This window comes from Phyllostomus hastatus, unplaced genomic scaffold (genome assembly GCF_019186645.2).
Source record: "Phyllostomus hastatus isolate PE091 unplaced genomic scaffold, TTU_PhHast_1.1 phas_scaffold_78, whole genome shotgun sequence".
NCBI lineage: Eukaryota > Metazoa > Chordata > Mammalia > Chiroptera > Phyllostomidae > Phyllostomus > Phyllostomus hastatus.
Window position 1 is genome coordinate 85914753 of NW_025334041.1, and position 17152 is coordinate 85931904.

Genomic DNA, 17152 nt, shown 5'->3' on the forward strand with positions numbered 1-17152 from the left:
ATTCTTGCAGCACACCAGTGTGCAGTGGCACACCGGTTGAAAATCGCTGGCATAACTGAATGTGTTTGGATAATGTTTGAATTCTCTCTCCCTCTTTTGTAAGAACATTAATAACCTAATTGTAAATCTTTTTTTTTTCCTGTATTTTTTTTACTTGATATTTCAGACTTTGGTTGGGCAAAACACTAAGAATCCTAAAAGCACCACTGGTAGAAGTTCCAAATCTAAAGAGGTGAGAAACAGTTTATTAACACAAAGCGTTCTCTTTCATCCATCCATAGAAGAGTTCATCTACCTTTTAACTGTGTGTCTCATAATAATTAAATTGCTACAGAGCAAAGGATAGGAATGAGATGTTTTATTTTCTTTGGACCATACCACCAATTTGTTTTGATCTTGAACTAAGTTTGTTGTGTCTTGGTATGGGGCAAAAAGTTACCCAGGGACAGAAAGTGAATTAGAATAGGAAAATACATTCAATCTCATATTGACAAGAAAGGTTATAAACATAGAGTAAAATCATATGTGAGAAGAAGAACTGGCATTTGACTGGAGCCTTTCTCATTTTGCAGTACTTCCAAAAATGTGGTCATTTTGATAAATGGATGGGCTCTAAGATCTATTTTTCTGGAACTCAGTTACACTGCCAAATATACACCTTACATTTTATATTTGGTTGTTTACTATTTTAGATTTCCAACATTCATAGAATTTTTTTTTCAGTTGTTTTAATTACTTCCCCTTTTAGGGGAGGAATTGGGCCAGTTTTATTGGGGCAAGGGGAAACATTAGTATTAAGCAGAATTAAGGATATGGTTAGCTCCATTGGCTTACTAAGTTGATAATACAATTGCTTACAGAATCTCCCCCCTAAATTACTGGGTATATATTCAAGTGTCATTATCATATGTACTAGAAATTGATCGATAGGCTACTAAATATATAGGAAGCATGTTGGGAATTTATTTTCTTTAGTTATTGACATTTTTCAAATGATAAATCCTTTTTTTTGAAGTGTAGTAATATTAAGTCTTAGTAATTTTCCATGTAACTTCATCGGTATGTAAATTTGGTGTCTTAAAATGTGTAATATATATAAATTGGTCAATGGAACAGTCTAGGTAGCTACTTCCTAGCTACACTGGAATATTTTAACATAACGGAACAGTAAATTCTTTACATTACATTAATTGTTTGGTAAATGCTTTAAATGTAGCTTTTTGTGTATTATATTTTAAAACTTTTACGTCATTTAGGAAATAGTTCTAGTCTTATTAAAATTAAGTTACGATGGAATTAGATTGTTATTACTAGGATTTTACCTTTGGCATTATTTACTTTGTGAATTATAGCTAATTCATTTTCGGTGCTTTTAAAAATAACTAATTTTAGCCTTTAGGAAACTTATCTGTAAAGAAATTCTCACAAATGATACTTCATTCGTATTTATTGGGACAATTTGAAACCTAGCCACTTCATCAGTAGTTGTTCACAACTCTATGATTTTTTTTTTAATGCCTTTCCAACAGGAACCACTATTTCCATTTAATTTGGATGAATTTGTTACTGTGGATGAGGTTATAGAAGAAGTGAATCCTTTACAAGCCAAGCAGAATCCACTAAAGGGAAAAAGGAAAGAAGCTTTCAAAAATATCCCTTCCTCTGAACTTAATTTAAAGAAGAAGAAGGGGAAAACTTCTGTACCTCATGTTGTTGAGGGAGAATTATCTTTTGTAACATTAGATGAGATTGGAGAAGAGGAAGATGCAGCTGCACATCTAGCACAAGCTCTAGTCACTGTAGATGAAGTAATTGATGAAGAAGAAATAAATATGGAAGAAATGGTAAAAAATTCAAATTCACTTCTTACATTAGATGAGTTAATAGATCAAGATGATTGCATTTCCCACAATGAACCTAAAGATGTTACTGTATTGTCAGTGGCTGAAGAGCAAGATCTTCTCAAACAGGAACGCTTGGTAACTGTGGATGAAATTGGAGAAGTAGAAGAGCTACCTTTAAATGAGTCAGCAGACTTCAGTTTTGCCACTTTAAATACTAAAGGAAATGAGGGAAATACTGGAAGGGATTCCATTGGATTTATTTCTTCTCAGATGCCTGAAGACCCTTCTACGTTAGTTACTGTAGATGAAATACAGGATGACAGCAGTGATCTGCACTTAGTGACTTTGGATGAAGTAACTGAAGAGGATGAAGACTCTCTGGCAGATTTTAACAACCTTAAAGAAGAGCTCAATTTTGTTACTGTAGATGAAGTTGGAGAGGAGGAAGATGGAGATGATTTAAAAGTTGAGTTAGCACAAAGCAAAAATGACCATCCCACAGATAAAAGAGGGGATAGGAAAAAGAGAGCTGTGGACACAAGGAAGACAAAATTTGAAGCCTTGTCCCAAGGGGGCCCAATAAGTGAGAATGTTTTGGAAGAAGATCTGAAAACCATGATTGAAAGGCACTTTCAAGGTAGATACTTAAAAGTAATGTTTTTTTTTCTTTTATGAAGGTATTACATTTACAATTTTTTAAATGTTTTATATTTTAATTTAAATATATTTAATATATGCAACATTACTAATACTTTCACTATGTTGATACAAGAAGCTAACAAATAGTTATGGCCAGTGATATTTTCCAAAGAAATGTAACTTTCACAAATTTCTCTTAGTTACAGAGTAGACCTTGCCCTGAGTTATTGTACCTCAAGAAAAGATGACAAAACTAAAAATCAAACTAGAGTACCCAAATCAGAATTGGAATGAAAGTGGTACATTTTCATTATGGGGAAAACCAGCTTTGGTTAAGAAGGATTTTTATACCAGACTGCCTCTTAGTTTTTTGTTCAGATTTCAGATTTAGAAAAATTCATGAAGGTATTATTTTCATTTTTAAGTAATATTTTGAGGGTATAGAATAAGAAGCTAGCTCACTTTCAAGACTTGAGGGAGGTCAAAATAATTTCCAATAAGGAAATCTTGAAAAAGTTAACCAAACTAAGAATTAAAAAATCCTACGGAAGGTCCTACCAGTTTGTGGAACAAAGTAGAAGAATATGTATAGGCTTCTTAGGGAAAGTCATAGTTTGGAACAAGATAAATCAGAAAATAAAAGGAGAATGTGTAGACTAATGCTGAATGTTTTTTTAATAGAATCATTTTATATCAGAAATAAGTTTTCTTTCCAAATTTGAGTATTCTCATATTTGCACAAAAGATATTAAAACTGTCATTCAGAGTTAAAAGCAATTTAAATACTTAACTGTAGCAATAACTTAGCCTTTCTTTTTAAAGCTAAAGTGCCAACCAAGAGAGTTAGAATTGGGAAAACACCACCACTGGAAAAAGCTGTTGAGACAGGACCAGAGCCAGATGAAGAAGCCTACCAAATTAGTGAAGGTAAAGCAGGATTGATGGAAGGGGGGCCAAAAAACAGTAAAATACAGTGGGGGATTAGGGGAGTCAGCCTTAATAATGATTATATCTGTATCAAGATTTTTACTTTCGTAATTTTGGGACATAATAGAACATAATGAAATGGGCTAATAGAATGATAGACAATCCTGTGATAATAGAAGGTGACAGATTTGTGGAAATGATCCGTGAAAGGTTATTCTGACCATGTTGCAATATCAAGTGGAAATCATTTATTAACTATCTCTTATTTATAGAGCAGATCTGTTGGTTTGTAGATGCTGCCAAGCAGCCAGCCAGTGAATTAAGATGTCTTAATAACATTATTAATATTATGTTGAAACAAATAGGGAATATTGTCTAAGTGAAGGAGAGTTCTCTATTCACGCAGCAACTATTTGTTGTTGTGTCCATTATATTCATAGAAAAATGCTAAAAGGGGTAGGTAATAAAGCACACTGTTCCAGATCTCAAGTTTATTGATTCAGAGAGGTAAAGCAAAAAATCAACTACCCAAGTAACTTAAACAGCTTTTGTACTGTTCTTTTTCCAGCACCCTTTTTGCCCTCTTGCTTTTCTGTCTTCTCTTAAGGAAAAATTACCAACTGTGATTCAGTCAAAGTTCATTGAATCTGATCTTAGCTGGGTCTTCAGTGCTGCTCCACAGTCTGTTACAGGCCTCTTTCCTTTCCCATTTCCTAACTAGCTGTACTATAAACCTTTTTCCCCCTCTTTGCATCACCTAGCCTATTCCCTGGATAACCTTGCTTTCATTTCATATTTACGAGAGCAAATATATCATCTCCCATCAGCCACCTTTTATTTTACCTATATAGACTCTTCACATATAAAATATGTCCAAGTCTTTCCCATTTAAAAAACCATGCCCTTAACTTTGGAATCCCTTTGAGCTCTCATCTTTTCTCATTTCTTTTAGAGCAAAGCACTTAGAACACCCATTTTTACTTCTTCATCTCTCATTAAACTGTTTATATTTCATCTTTCTGAACGACCTTTCTGAATTGGTGTTGATAGAGAACCTCCACTGGGTTGTTGTAAAACTTGATTTAAGGTTTTTTTCTTATTCAGTTAGTTTTATTTGATTTCTCTCCATTATTTGTTCTTGTTGATCATGTCTCCTTTTTTGAAGTGCTCTCTCTAATGGGCACTCCTCTGTCTTCGCCTGTTCTCTATAACCTCTCTTCAATACCAGGCCATAGTTAGTGACTTAATTGAAGAATGAACAAGAGAGCCCTGACCAGTGTGGCTTGGTTGGGTGCTGCCCCACAAAGCAGAAGGCAGCTTGTTTAGTAACAGTTTATTTCCATTAATGGAGACAGAGTATGTTCGACAATGCGTTTTCTAGCTTAAGATCATTTTTAAACTTAAAACATTTGTTTTACTCTATCTAAATTTTAATTTATTTATTTTGTTGATTTGAGAGAGAGCTAGTGAGTAACATTGATTTTGTTGTTCCACTTACCTGTGCATTCATTGGTTGCCTTCTATATGTGCCCTGACCAGGGATTGAACCTACAACCTTGGTATATTGGGATAATGCTCCAGCCAACTGAGCTACCCAGTCAGGGTTCTATTTAAATTATTATATAATTATTAATATTATTATGAGATAAATGTGCCTGGAGTTTCAGGAGCAGGTGTGTTTGAAAAGTTTATTACTTTGATGAGGGAATAAAACTTTCTGAGGAAGATACTGGAGGGTCTTGGAACCATCAAGTCAAGAAAAGGGAGGTGGCCTTTTTTAATTGACTCTTATGGGGTTTATGACCAATACAATGCTAGGAATAAGAAAATAAGTAATGATACCATAATTCCCTAGCAATCTCAGATTTGGTAAAGGAAGCCTAATTGCATAGAGAGAACACTGAACTTGAAGTCACAAGTCTTGGTTCTAGCCTCTTTCACTTGCCATGCAACCTTGGGCATATCTCTATCTTCCTTTCTTGGTTTTGTTTTCTCCACCTATGAAGAAATAGGGAGAATAATTATTTGACTTGCTTAATCTCACATGAGATAGATGCTGAGTGAGTGATATTTATGTGAAAGAGTTTGTCAAGTATGTTACAGCAGTGTAAGGTGCTTCCGCCACTGAGGAGTAACTGAGGTTGCTTAGAACCAGTTTCTGTTTTTGTCTTCTCCCAATACCATGTTATGCAGTGTCTGGAGTGCTTCTTACATATTATTCATTCTGCTGGGCTTTAAACTTTGCATCTTCTTTTCTTTTTTCAGACATTAATTAATTTATTTTTAGACAATAACTTTTATTTTTATTTTTATTGTAGTTCAATTACAGTCATTCCACTTTTTCCTATTGCTCTTCTCTTCCCACCCGCCCTCACCCCCCAACCCCCACTCCCACACTCAATCCCCATCCCATTGTCTATGCCCATGGGTCCTTTATACACGTTCCTTGACTTGCCCCTTCTCCTTCTTTCCTCCATTATCCTCCTCCCACATCCCCTGTCACTTGTCAGTTTATTTATTTCCATGTCTCTGATTCTATTTTGCTCATTTGTTTTGTTGATTAGGTTCCACTTATAGGTGAGATCATGAGGTATTTGTCTTTCACCAGCTGGCTTATTTTGCTTGGCATAATACTCTACAGTTCCATCCATGCTGTTGCAAAGAGTAGGAGTTCCTTCTTTCTATCTGCTGCATAGTATTCCACTGTGTAAATGTACCGTTTACTGATGGGCACTTAGGCTGTTTCTAGCACTTGGCTATTGTAAATAACACTGCTATGAACATAGAGGTGTATAGGTTATTTTGAGTTGGTGTTTCAGGTTCCTAGAGTATAATCCCAGCAGTGGGATTGCTGCATCGAAAGGCAGTTCCATCTTTAGTTTTCTGAGGAAATTCCATATTGTTTCCCACAGTGGCTGCACCAGTCTGCATTCTCACCAACAGTATACTAGGGTTCCCTTCTCTCCATGACCTGGCCAGCACTTGTTCTTGATTGATTTGTTTATGATGGCCATTCTGACTGGTGTGAAGTGGTATCTCCCTGTGATTTTAATTTGCATCTCTCTGATAGCTAGTGATGTTGAACATTCTTTCATATGTCTATGGGGCCCCCTATATGTCCTCCTTGGAGAAATGTCTGTTCATGTCCTTTGTCCATTTTTTAATTGGGTGGTTTGTCTTCCTGGTGGGAGTGGGAGTTTTTATGTATTTTGGAGATCAGACCCTTGTCTGAGGTATCATTGACAAATATGTTTTCCCATACAGTTCGTTCCTTCTTCATTCTGTTGGTGTTTTCTTTAGCCATGCAGAAGCTTCTTAATTTGATGTAGTCTCATTTGTTTATTCTTTCCCTTATATCCCTTCCGTTAGGGGACGTATTGGTGAAGATACTACTTTGCAGGATACCTGAAATTTTCCTGGGTTATGTTCTCATTCTGTCTAACAAGGGTCTTAGTCCATCAGTTTAGGTTCAGTTGGGGTTTTTTGGTTGTTTTTAGTTTTTGTTTGTTTGATTTTGGGTTTTGGTTGGTGCAGGGCATCAGAATTATTCTCTGCTTGTGTCCTTTTTTCCTTAATCCCCACTCCCTGACCCAACACTGCACACACAAGTTAACTCTTGATGGTAATAATTGGACAACTTTCATTACCCTTTAAATTCTTTCTAGAACAACTTATAAATAGAATCAGCTGTTAGCTTTAGTCTTTTTCCTTTAAATCTATTCAGTAAGGTTAAATACCTACCCATTTATTGCTTACATCAAAGAATCTTGGAAGAGTGGTTGGGTGAGGTTAACCAGGGAAGATTTACTTAGAGAGGTGAGCCACATATTAATCTTTGAAGGAAGGGACTAGTTAATGTTAGCTTTACAAAGTGTAAATCTATTTTGAATAACTCTTTTCCTTAAAAAAAATTAATGACTTTAGTTGATGAAGAATCTGGCTTTAAGGATTTAGAACCAGAACGAAAACGCAAGAAGATTGAGGACTCTTCTTTAGGGAAATCAGCAGCAGCTGATGTCTCTGAAGGTAAAGTAACAAAGACATTTTTTTCCTTATCCATATGAAATAAAAATTCAGTACCATAATAAAGGTTCTGTTGATTAGATGAGTAATGGAACAGCCTTTCTTAGGTGACTATTTTAGAGTTAAAAATTATCAATTTTACACATGGGCATTTCTGTAAAGTTTAATAAGCTGTGTTTTCACCTAGCAAGAATATTTTTTTTAAGATTTTATTTATTTATTTTTAGAGAGGGAAGGGAGAAAGAGAGAAAAACATCAGTGTGCAGTTGCTGGGGGCCATGGCCTGCAACCCAGGCGTGTGCCCTTACTGGGAATTGAACCTGTGATACTTTGGTTCGCAGCCCACACTCAATCCACTGAGCTATGCCAGCCAGGGCACCTAATAAGAATATTTTTATTAATTGTACTCTTGAAGTCTGGGATATGTCTTTTTTTATTATTATTTCTGGTACTTTTGTTGTTGCTCTGATAATAATTGAATTAACACTTAACCAGGAAGAAATTTCATTTAAGTAGAACACCCTGAAAAGCTTGGCTAACAAACTTTGTGCATGGCTAGCTGAGATGATCTGAGGGGCTCCTTATTTGTTGGAATATTCCTCAATCAGGTAGTTGCCCATCATTCTGCCTCTTTCCTGTTTTATTTTAGTAGGAAATTCCAAAAAGGTTTATTTCCAAGGATCCCCAGGAGTTTCTTTTCCAATGAATTGCAGTTCTGGAGGTATTCCATGTGTTCCTGGAGGATCTGGAATATTATAGGACTTGTTTACAAATAAAATAAAGACCTTATTTTTGTGATTAAAAGCTTAATTATTCTTGGTCCCTAGATACATAGTAGTGTATATTATGTTTGTATGTAAATATAAACTGTGCTTAGTTCAGATAAATTAACATGGCTACAGATAAATTATTATACATTTTCCTCCTTTCTCTTTCCCCTCTCTCTTCCTGCCTATAGATTTAGACTTTCTTGTACCGAAGCCTGGATTCTTCTGTCCAATTTGTTCCCTCTTCTACTCAGGTGAAAAAGCAATGACAAATCACTGCAAGAGTACCCGACATAAGCAAAATACAGAGGTAAATTCTTTTATTCTCAACTCATAAATCTTCAGGTGTGATGGTATTTTACTCAAACTACCTAAGTGTCCACCCAAAATGTACATTCTTTCCCTTTAAGAGAACTTTTGAAGGTTTGTGCCAGTTGATTTCTCTTAAATTCAGAATCCTGTTCCTCTTCTTTTATTATACCTTGCTGGTAACTTCTAGTCTTTCTCTCCTCTGGCGGCATTTGCCAGTAGATTCTGCAGATCACTAATCCCATGTGATACTTCAGTAAGTGTGGTAAACTATTCCTATGTGCTCTTGCAGAGTCATGGACACATAGCATATTAAATTTTCTGATTTGTCTAGTCAGAAAGAACCACTTAACTATTTAACCCATTTTCTAGACTGATTGATTTACAACTCCCCCCCTTTTTTTTTTCAAGTTCTACACATCTTCAAGGAGTGCTACTCTAGAGAGTCGTCATCAGTTATAATTCTGATTCCTCCTGTTTGTTGCTTTATACATTTTCCATATGGAATTTATTGAGCTCTTATTTGCCAGAAACGTATTTAATCCCCCCTGTCAGCTTTACTAGGTAGATTCTGTCATTCCAATTTTAAAGATGAGGATACAGGCTTAAAGAGTATCTAAACCCAAGTATCTAATTCCAGAGTCACATAGCTAATTAATTGGCAGGCCTAGTATTTGAACCTAGCTCGGTTTTATTCTAGGCTCAAGCCTTTAATTGCTATGCTCCAATTTTTCTAGCTTTCTTTGTTTATTTTTCATATACAAAGCCCTGTTGCTCTCTTTGCATCTTTATATTTCTGTTCTTTTGCCCTCTCCCACTCCCACCTTTTATAGCTGGTTATTCCTTGTCTTTTAAGTTTCTACTTAAATATCAGCTTTTCAGAAAGGCTTTTGCCTAAGAAAGACTTCTCCCCCCAAAAAGAGTCAACTTGATTAATTAATTTGTTAATTTTCCCTTTATAGGGCTTCCCACCACCCAAATTACCTTATTTTTTTTATTGTGTTTCTCTTCTCCCACTAGAATGTAAGCTTTGTGAGGTAAAGGGCCTCACCTATATTTTTGACCAAAGTCCCCAAGCACAAAGCCCAGTGCCTGCTTTATCATTAATAATAGATGGCTGGAAGGGAGGAATGTTCATGTAAGGCACTATATTTCTAATCTTTATTTTATAGGCTTAGGCTCTTTTTATTTGTAAATATAATGAAATATATTACATTTGTTTATATATATATAGCAAAGCAACATCTAATACATATTTTGTATTGCAAATTGATTTTAACAGAAGTTCATGGCCAAGCAAAGAAAGGAAAAGGAGCAGAATGAGGTTGAAGAAAGAAGCTCTAGGTGATTGGGGGAAAGGGGGAAAAAAACTGTTAGAAATTTGTTTAGGGTCCAGTTGATTTGTGTATTTTTGTTATCACTTAATTTGTAATTTTTGTTTCAGAAGCAAATATTCATGTTGTACAAATTTCTGATTGCCCTTGATGTAGAGGCTGCTGGGAAAAGTATGATGGGTTTGATTTTTATATCAAATCATCAGGCATGGAGAAATATCTTTTAGAAGTGTTCAAATAAATGTTCCTACTGTATATTTAAAATACCATCTTGTGTTTTTGGCTGATTTATTAAAGACTTGTTTGCCTCTGATTGCAGACCGGCTTCTTCTCTACGAGCACACCACGATGGCTTGGGATGTTTGGGGAGTCTTTCTGTGTTATAGCATGACAGTGTTTTACTTTACTTCAGTTGTCTGTATTTAAGTCAAAGATTTCTTAAAACTCCCATTTTTTTCTGGCTAAAATTAGTTTGTAGCATATTTGGCCCAGGTACATTTGAGTAAAATTCTACTTGATTTTTTTTTTATGTGTTGGGAAGATACTTTTTTCTGCTTCTAGATATATCTACAATTTCTGCCAGACACATTTATGGTATGCAAGTCATTTAGTATTAGCCTGAAAGTAGAAAGAAGCCTTTATCTCTGTGCAGCACTAGAATCAATTTTTAAACATTTGAATTATTATTTAATCTGTTTGTAAGAAATTGTAAGGGTACAAAAAATAACACGGTGGTTGTTAAATGCTGGAACACAGCCCTGTACTATAAATTTTAGATTAGGCCATGCTTCAGGCATAAGCCTGCTGACTTTGAATTATTTTAGTATGTAGTTTTTTTTAGCTCTTCTAAGATTAGAATGCACTGATTAATAGAGGGCGGGTGAGTAGCAGGAAACGAACTACTTTTTTAGGTCTCTTTCATGACAGCACAAGAGTTTCCTCACAGCCAGTGAGAGTGGAGTAAAGAATAGAAAGCAGCAACTTTCTGTTGTTCCTCACCAAAATCACTATACACTTGGTTCAGACAGACTCGGCCTCAGAGAAGTTTACATGCTACAGACTAAGGAATGGGATGGGGATGGGGATGGATTGAGAGCGCCAAGAGTCTGTTTTAATTAAAACGGTATAGGTGAAGGAGGTAATAAGTGAGGGAAGACCTATTAAAAGTTTGAAGAGTAAGGTGCCTGCAAGCTAAAGTAGAGTAAATAAGAAGCTTTCTTTTAAAAGAATCTTCTCCTGATCTGCTTCTGAAGCTTTTAAAACTGGAGAAGTTATGAGCCTCTTAGATTTTGTCTGGATCAACCTTGGAATTTAATCTTAAGAATTGAAATGTGAAACTTTTGTTTCCTTCTAATTAGTTATCTAGAAATTGGGGTTTTAAATTAGAATAAAAGGCACCGCTAAAGCATAAAAGTGATAAGGGTGATTTTTGTATTCATCCTAGCGGTAGATATTCATAATTGGTTAAATAGTAAATAATGTCCCTCTCTGCTGCTTTTTGCACTTGAGACCAGGGACTTCTTTCATAGGGCTCCAAACACAAAAGATTTCTCTGTTTTTCTAAAAAATAAGCATAAGCTCTGTATATACAATTTTTATTTTGTCCTAGATTTTTTGTTTCAGAAAGCTAGAAAGCTTTATAATACCCTCCTCCATTATTCACACTTCACATATTAAATGTTATTTACATAGCAGTTTCTTTTACTTGTTGGTTGAGGGATACAAATGAATTACAGCTTACTTTTAAGTTTCTGTCATTATATCATCTATACCCCAAAGCAAGAAAAGATTGCATTCAATACCACCTCTATAAAAGTATTTAGATTTCATGATCCCTCTGGCACAGAATGCTTGGGAAGTTTGCTTGTTCAAAAACTACTTCTTTTGAATATAAAAAAGAAAGAAATTTATGAGTCAGGTTCTACAGTTTTAAATATTTATTTTAATATTTAATTTGTGGAAGATGTCGAGCATATTAAAAGGAATGGATTATTTATCCTTATATACTATACCTAATTTTAACAATTATCAACTCAAAGTCAAATATATATATATTTTTTATACTGTTACCTCATATTATTTTAAAGTAAATCTTAACATGTCATTTAACCCATAAGTGTTTCATTAAGTAGTTCTAAAAGAATTCTTTTTAACATAACCAGTAATACAATTGAAAGTATTTTTTATTTAAATAAAATCCAATTCAGATTTTCTACTGTCTTAAATGATTTCTGTTTTGTTTTACTGTGTTTGGATCAAGATCCAAATAAGGTCCATACATTGTGACTGGCTTGATAGGTCTTTTAAATTATTTTTAGTATATATATTCTCTTGGAATTTATTTGATGAAGAAATGAGATAATTTGGTTCTGTTAAGCCATGCTGCTCAAATGGTGGTCTTTGCATCTGATGCCATCCCATGAGCTGTTTAGTACCAGTTTGTGATGGCTTAAGTACAAAAATTGAGAGTTGTTTACAAACTTTATCATAGTTTGACAGTGACTTTTGTCTGTCTATTAAATCTAATAATAAAAACTTGGGATTTGTATGTTTTTTTTGTGGTCATTTATTTATTGTAAATCTTTCTTGGTATTTTACAAAGTATTAAGTCTGTGATTGGAAATTAGGGGGAAAAGAAAAGGAAAAATAAACTGGTCCATCACATAGTTTGAGAAGCACTGCTGAAAGATTTCCCAAAGTCTGGGTTTTGTTGATTGCAGCTCTAAAGTGTAATTTAAACATATTTCTGTCTTCTGTATATCTTATAAATTGGTAGTTGAATACAGAAACTTGATCAGAATTTGGTTCTTTTTATTTGTTTTTGGCAAGACTGATTCAGACAGTGATGTGGACTTCTGATCAGGAGGCACAACATACATGATTGCTTTCTTGGGGATACTAGTAACAATTGACACTTAAAGCTTTGATGCATTTATTTATTAGGCCTAGAAAAACGGTGGTATTTTAATTCTGTATTCCTTCATGTATAAGCTGGAATACTTTTCTGAAAAGAGAAACTTGCTCTGATCTGCTATTTGGTTACTCAGTGTCATAGTTTGTATAAGAAAGACATAAATATTCGATGCTTTTATTTACCAATTTTTTTCAGAATGAGTTGTTTCATTGGCATCTACCAACTGTGATAAACTATTTAAGTATTAAATTTAACTCATGAAGTTAATTTAACATGTTTGATATTGAAAACCTTTGCAGTATTAACCTTATGTGATACTCAGATTGTCTCATTTTTGGCCTTTTTGATTTGATTGCTTGTTCCTTTTAATGTGACACTACTAATATTTATGGACTACTTTCTGTATATGAAAATATTGTAGGTTCCCCAATACACTTTGTGCCCCAGCCCTGAAGTCAGCCATTTTTTTTTAAAGAAGAGAGACTACTTAGGATACTCATTGCCTCTGTTGTGGTTATTGCTTTTCAGTGGACAGAACTTGGAAATATTATGTTCTGTTTTTAAGATAAAAATGCATCATGAGCCCTGGCTGGTGTGGCTCAGTGGATTGAGTGCCGGCCTGCAAACTAAAGGGTCATTGGTTCAATTCCCAATCTGGGGCACATGCCTGGGTTGCAGGCCATGTCTCCAGTCTGGGGCATATAAGAGGCAACCACACATTGATGTTTCTTTCCCTTTGTCCCTTCCTTCCTTCCCCTCTCTAAAAATAAATAAAATCTTTTTTTAAAATTGCATCATGATCATAACAATTTTTCTGGTGCAAATTCAGGACTCTTAGGTTTTTATTTACTTCTTCTATCTTAAATCTAGATTTTCTTTGTCCTATATCAAAAATTCTGATTCTCAAGTACATCAGGATGATAGAATTAAACTATCAAAAATTATTTAGCTGTATCTCATTTATGTATATATCATAGTTGGCTGTACTAAGACCACAGCCAACAGTGTAATTACTTAAAAGTTTAAATTTTTTTCATCAGAAATCCTAGCCATAGCAATCACATAGGACAAAGAAATAAAAAGGCATCCATGTTGAAAAGGAGTAAGTAAACTCTCAGTACTTGCAGATGATATGATACTGTATGTATAGATACTAAAGACACTGTCGAAAAACTACTAGAACTAATAAATAACTTCAGTAAAGTACTTCTGGCTATCATTCTCCAACCACAAGCTTCTCTAGGATTTTGGGAGAAACATGTGCTGTGGCAGTAAAGCAGAGAAACAGTACATATACGAGTCCAGGGTGACATATTTTTGCTGTTCAATCAATAATATGGAAGCCTCCTTACCACCAGATATCCAGTTCTGAGAGCTGATATATTTTCTTATGTTTAAATCAGTTTAACAGTTTCTCTTGAACACATACAGCTTTGAATGTTGAAGTAAGGGATTTGAAATCTGTCCCATTGTCAACAAAATTTGCAGAGACTTTTTAGATTGAATTTTATATTTAAGAATCACATTTACACAGTGTCTTTTACATGTCATCTGCTTTGGTACTGATAGAAGAGAGCAATTTAATGTTCATCCTTTGCCTAGTGTGATATTGCTGTTTTTCTTGTTCATTTGTGGTTGATGTGTAGTAGGTTCCTGTCCCTGGTCATTTCCCGAACCAAGCCCCACATATCCACACACAGAATGCCTCTGTCATGTCCCACAGATAACCCCAAACTGCTTTTTCTGCACTCTTCCTGGTTTCTAATGCCAGTAGTTAGGACCTCTACACTTGATAGAGTTTCCATACTTGGCTGTTTTGTTTCAAGATTCACAGCAAAAGAATCATGTGCTGTCTGTCAACTGAAGTAGTATTTTTAGGTCCTGGGTGTTCCCACTGTGGTCAGTTTCACTTTTAGATAGTTCTTAGTTATTATAACCCTCTCCCTAGATTTCATGTCCTGTAAACACAGAGATAATCTAAGAAAAGTTATCAGCTCAGGTTCCTTTGGGTTGGGAACTGTTAGATAGGTTTTGTTTGCCCCACCAAACCCACTGTCCTCCATTTTTCATTCTGCTTTCTGCCTCGGGAGTCTAGTCTCTGTGGACTGCATCCCTTACTTGCTTGTGACTGGGTTTGAACAATGATCCAGGGCAGGAGACTGAACCCAGAAAGTGAAGTCAGGGTCTTTCTCTTGGTTGCCTCCCTATGGGATCACCTCAGTCTAGCTTTGTTCCTCAGCCAAAGATCATTGTTTCCATCGGGATTGTGTTTTTTATAGGATGCTCTTCTGGGTTCCAGTAACTAGTAACTATTGTTACAAGCCCTAGAGTGCTGAACTATTCGTGGTTCCCCTTCAGCTCTGTACCTTTGTAAACAGTCCTTCCTCAATTTCTAATGTCAGTGTGATATCTATAATATTTCTTACTGGGACCTAGACTGATATAAAAATTGGTACTGCAAGTGGTTTTAGGAAAAGTGATCTTCAAAACAGGGCTAACTAATTTTTTAAAAAAGACTGGCTATGTTAATATTAGATATTAGATTTCAAAGCAACATGTATTACTAGAGACAGGGACATTACATGAAGATAAAAGGATCAATCGAGCAAGAAGATACAGTGGTCTTCAAAATACATTAAACAAAATCTGATAGAGCTAAAAGGAGAAACAGACAAATCCAGGTATAGTTGGAGACTTCAACTCCCTCTCTCACCAATGTATAGAACTTTCAGAGAGAAAAGCAGAAAGGATAAAAGGACTGAACACCATCCAATCAACAGGATTTAACTGAACACCCAGCAACAGTGAAATACACGTTCTTTTCAAATGCCCATGGAACATGCATCAACAGACCATAAACTGGGCCATAAAAACAACCTTCACACATTTAAAGAATTGCAGTCATATGGAATATTTTTATTTCATCATAAACCAAGCTAGAAGTAAGAATGACAGTAAGAAAGTCAAAGACATGGAAATTAACCAGCACACTTATAAATGAAGTCTCAAAATATGGTGAAGGAAATTTATAACACTAAATGCTTACATTAAAAAAGAAGATAGCTCAAAGTCAATTTATAGCTCAAGAAATGACAAAGAACAGCCAAGTAAACTCAAAGCAACAAGGAAAGAAATGATAAAAAGTAGAAAGCAATGAAATTGAAAAAAAAAAGGAGATGGAAAAATGAATGAAATACAAAACTAGTTAATAAAGTTGATAAACCTCTAGCAAGGGTAACAAAAAAACTAATATCAAGAATAAAAAATATTACAACATTCTGCAGCTATTAAAAATAAGTATGAACAACTGCTCAAAACCAACAATTTAGAAGAAATGGACAAATTCCTTGAAAATCATAAACCAAGCCAAGATGAAGTACAGAACCTGAATAAACCTGAATGATTACAAATTGATTTGTGAAACACTCAGAAAAAAGATACCTCCAAACCCATATAGTTTCACTGGAGAATTTTACAAATCTTCAAAGCATTAATTTATACAGTCTCTTCCAGAAAATAGGAAAGGGATTACTTTCAACTTATTTTATGAGGAATTGATTCCAGATCTGCAAGGCTGGTTCAATATTGGAAATTCAATGTAATGTACCATATGATATCAGTTGATTCAGAAAAAAAGACATTTCAGAAAAAAAGGCATTTTGACATTCGGCACCTACTCATGATTAAAAAAACAAAACCTCTTCAGTACACTAAAAATAGAGGGGAACTTAGTCTCCTAAAGAGGATCTACCAAAAACAAACAAAAAAATATCTACAGCTAGCATCAAATTTGATAAAACAGCAAATTCTTTCCCTCTGAGATCAGGAACAATGTAAGGTTGCCCACTTTTACCACTGCTATTCAGCATAGTACTATAAGTTCTAACCATTACAAGGAAAAAGGAAAGACATTGGAAAGAAATAAAACTATTTGCAGGTAGGTAACAACTCTATGCAGAAAATCAGTGAATCTACAGCAAAACTCCAAGAACTCAAATGGGTTCAGCAAGGTACAAGATTAACGCAAAAGTCAACTGTGTCTTCTATATAGTGACAACAAACAAGTGGAAACCAAAATTTTTTAAAATGCAGTATCATTTGCAATTGCTCCAAAGAAAATTACTTTGGTATAAGTCTACCAAAACAGGTATAGGATCTGTGTAGTGAACATTATAAAATGCTGCCCTGGCTGGTGTGGCTCAGTAAGCTGAGTGCCAGCCTGCCAACCAGGAGGTCACTGATTTGATTTCCAGTCAGGGCACATGCCTGGGTTGTGGGCCAGGTCCCCAGAGGGGTTGTGCAAGAGGCAATGATGTGTTGATGTTTCTCTCCATCTCCCCTTCCCCTCTCTAAAAATAAATCTTTTTAAAAAATGCTGATTAAAGAAATTAAAGG

General features: G+C 35.0%; 1 protein-coding gene across 3 annotated transcripts in view; it reads left to right on the forward strand.

The window, feature by feature from the left end:
* Positions 1–10110, forward strand: part of ZNF638 (zinc finger protein 638) — a 132832-nt gene extending 122722 nt beyond the window's left edge. For all 3 annotated transcript variants that reach the window (XM_045828892.1, XM_045828893.1, XM_045828894.1), the window contains exons 23-28: positions 167–232; positions 1530–2481; positions 3306–3410; positions 7335–7436; positions 8392–8510; positions 9792–10110. In XM_045828892.1, the coding sequence (XP_045684848.1) occupies positions 167–232; positions 1530–2481; positions 3306–3410; positions 7335–7436; positions 8392–8510; positions 9792–9857 (1410 nt within the window). In that variant the 3' untranslated portion in view covers positions 9858–10110. The remainder of the gene's footprint in view (positions 1–166; positions 233–1529; positions 2482–3305; positions 3411–7334; positions 7437–8391; positions 8511–9791) is intronic.
* Positions 10111–17152: the final 7042 nt, after the last annotated feature.